Source organism: Octopus bimaculoides, chromosome 11 (assembly GCF_001194135.2).
Source record: "Octopus bimaculoides isolate UCB-OBI-ISO-001 chromosome 11, ASM119413v2, whole genome shotgun sequence".
NCBI classification, from domain to species: Eukaryota; Metazoa; Mollusca; class Cephalopoda; order Octopoda; family Octopodidae; genus Octopus; species Octopus bimaculoides.
The window spans coordinates 9,504,223-9,507,672 of record NC_068991.1 but is presented as its reverse complement, the minus strand read 5'-3'; the positions used below and the strand labels follow the sequence as shown (position 1 = coordinate 9,507,672).

At 37.7% G+C, this 3,450-nt stretch overlaps 1 protein-coding gene across 5 annotated transcripts in view; it reads right to left on the bottom strand.

Moving 5' to 3' along the window:
- LOC106880921 (putative uncharacterized protein DDB_G0271606) overlaps positions 1-3,450 on the bottom strand; it is a 78,185-nt gene that overhangs the window by 21,741 nt on the left and 52,994 nt on the right. For all 5 annotated transcript variants that reach the window (XM_052971491.1, XM_052971488.1, XM_052971492.1 and 2 more), the window contains one exon: positions 1,246-1,311. In XM_052971491.1, coding sequence (XP_052827451.1) covers positions 1,246-1,311 — 66 coding nt within the window. The remainder of the gene's footprint in view (positions 1-1,245; positions 1,312-3,450) is intronic.

Here is a 3,450-nt window from a genome sequence, read left to right as displayed (position 1 = left end):
TTACGATGATAAATGATTTTACCGATAAAGGTTTTTTTCATACTGAACTACTTGGCAAAATTGTTAATTATTAATTCTATTACTAATTGACGATTCCCTGCCCTTCTTCTTGTATATATATATATATATATATATATATATATAGACACACAGTAATCCCTTGCTTGCCATATCACGGTTCACCTATCATGGTTTATTATCTAAACTTATGTCAATTCCTCTGTGGTGTTGTTCTGCATTTATAGTGGCATGTGAACAACATTCGAGCGAGGCCGTTGTCAGTGCCGTGGTGGCACGTAAAAAACACCATTTGAGCGTGGCCGTTGCCAGTACCTCCTGACTGGCCCTTGTGCCAGTGGCACGTAAAAAACACCCACTACACTCTTGGAGTGGTTGGCATTAGGAAGGGCATCCAGCTGGAGAAACCTTGCCAGATCAGATTGGAGCCAGGTGCAGCCATCTGGCTCGCTAGTCCTCAGTCAAACCGTCCAACCCATGCCATCATGGAAAGCGGACTGTTTCTACTTTGTGGATTTTCAGCTACTGCGGGGGTTTTGGAACATAACACCCGCGATAGATAGATATAAAATTAAGTCCCCTTACCCAGAGATACACTGATGTGCCTGGTCCACCACAGGATTACTCATTTTTGCCAGCTGAGTGTACTGGAGCAACGTGAAATGAAGTTTTTTTACTCAAAGACAATGCGTCATCTGGTCCAGGAATCGAAACCACAATCTTACAATTATGAGTCCAATACCCTAACCCACTCACCTCTTAGGTTTGATAGGCAAGACATAGCTGGCTTGAATGTAACACATGTAGAATATTTAAGCTGGATATGGCCGGTTTAAATGCTAAAGGATTAAAGAACTCATTTAGCCTCATAAATAATGTCAAAGCAGCAAAGAAACTGGACTAGAAATAACAAAGAATTTGTTTTTGAAACAAGACTCAATGAAACCAGGTTGTTTCAATGATTATACTCAGGTTGTTAACAGCTAATAGAATGTTAGAAATAAATAAGAGTCAACAACCTTCCAATATAGAACGTAGTAGAGGACTTTATCACTAAGTGCCAAAGTAATTAATTGGTCAGAGTTGACACTTGTCTGGCACTGGTCACAATCAATTTATTGCTGTCTTTAACCAAAGTAGTAGCAGCAAGGAAATCAAGTAAATCAATGATTAGGTGAACACTGCTAATGACAGTTTAGTTTTACAGAGAGAAAGAGAGCAACATACCTTCCTACATGCAGGACACAACCCATTTTCATCTGTTCTTATTCTATGCCAACAAAATCTGCATATCTGTAAAAGAAAACGAAAGATAAAGGCATTTAAATATTCAATCACTGTATAGAAATTTAATGACAAAAATATAAAAGCCTTAAGTGAAAAGTTTCATGTAGTAATTTATATTACTACATGAACTGGTTGGGTGATTTGTTTGCAATACATACCTTGACGTTCATAAATTTCCCTCTAGGCATATCATTAACTATGAATTGCTAGTAAAATCAATATTTTTTAATGGTGAAGCATTAAAAAAAAATGTTGTTAACCATTCCAACTGACCAAGAAATATCAGATTTGTATCTTTCAGCTAACTAGTCAACCAAAAATAGGCTAAATTCATTTTGACAGCGACCTATAGCTAAATGAAATTTATATAAGACCAACTCCTACATCAACAGTTTCTACACTGAAGTGATTCTATTGAGAATGGAAGGGATTTTTTATAATAATAATAATAATAATAATAACACACTGCTTATAATCTCAGTGGTATTACTCTAGTATAAAGGACCTACAGTCCTACTAAATATGTCTGAATAAAACATATACCAATTGCCATCTTAATATGTTAAATGAAATGATAGCATTGGCTTCTGGTTCTCAGACTGAACTAATAACTCCATCTCTATCTGAGCTTTATTCAATGTATTCTTCCATCACTATCTGCAGCTTTCCTTCACCCAGGCTGTACTAAACACTTTGTCCAAAATCTTCTTCCATAACTTGCAGGGTCAGACAGGAGGGACAGCATCTATGATCTTTGCAAGACTCTACTAAACTGGTGATATTAATGCCGTTCATTTTTCCTGCTGAACCTTTGTAAGCCAACACATGCAAGAATATGAGCAAGGAGAGAATTCCAAGGTACCAAATTCTGAGAAAGAAAGACTGAATTTAGTGAGCAATTCAGGGCTTGGGGTGTTGGAACACAACAAGGGTGATGAGGAGGAGCAGAGATGAGAGGGATGGGAATTCCTGTGTAGAAGGAATGTATGAGACCAGATAGCTCCAAGTTGACGCCTAAAGAGGAGGAAAAAAAACACAGAGGTAAGATTGGAAAGGCATGGCTGTGTGGTTAAGAAGTTTGCTTTGCAACCACATGGTTTCAGGTTCAGTCCCTCAGTGCAGCATCTTGGGCAAGTGTCTTTTGCTATAATCCCGGATCAACCAATGCCTTGTGAAGGAATTTAGTAAACAGAAGCTGTGTGCATGCATGCAGGTCTTTGTACCCCACCACTTGACAACTGGTGTTGGGTTGTTTACGACCCTGTAATTTAGTAGTCTGACTAAAGAGATTGAGAATAAGTACCAGAATTTTTTTTTTTTAAGTATTGAGGGGGAGGGGAGTTTGACTAAACCCTTGAAGGTGGTGCCCCAACATGGCCATGCATAGTACAAGGACTAAAAAAAGTATAAGGTAGTGATTGGTGCATATATTCTTTTCAACTCTAGGCACAAGGCCCAAAGTTTTGGGGGAGGGAGCCAGTTGATTAGATCGACTCCAGTATGCAACTGGTACTTAATTTATCGACCCCGAAAGGATGAAAGGCAAAGTTGACCTCGGCGGAATTTGAACTCAGAATGTAGAGAGACAAAATACTGCTAAGCATTTCGCCCGGCGTGCTAACGATTCTGCCAGCTCACCGCCTTTGATTGGTGACAATACTGGCAGGAGAAAAAAAACAGAACTGGTAGCAAGGAAGAGAAATAAATGAGTCAGATGCTAATATGCAAATAGCTAATTCTGAGGAGCAGAGGCCATTGAAGTAATGGAGGTGTTTAGTCTCACAAATTGTTGGTTGCCATCTACAGCCCAAGGTCATAGATATTGGGACAGAGAACAGCAGATTAAATCAATGCCAACACTTGACTGATAATTATTTTACTGAATTTATAATTTATTAAAAAAAAAAATTTAAAAAAAAAAAAAAGCAAAGTCGGCTCCAGTGAAATTTAAACTGAAAATGCAAATGGATTTAATTAAATACTCAACAATAACAATAGTTCGTATTTACTCATATGTTTGTTCACTGCCATTAAGAGGAATAATGCTGAAGTAGGAGGTTTTTCAAATGAGAAATAGAATGTGAGGATGATTCAACAGCAGGAGATATTTTGTTTTCATTTTAGTTCTATTATAATGCATTAATT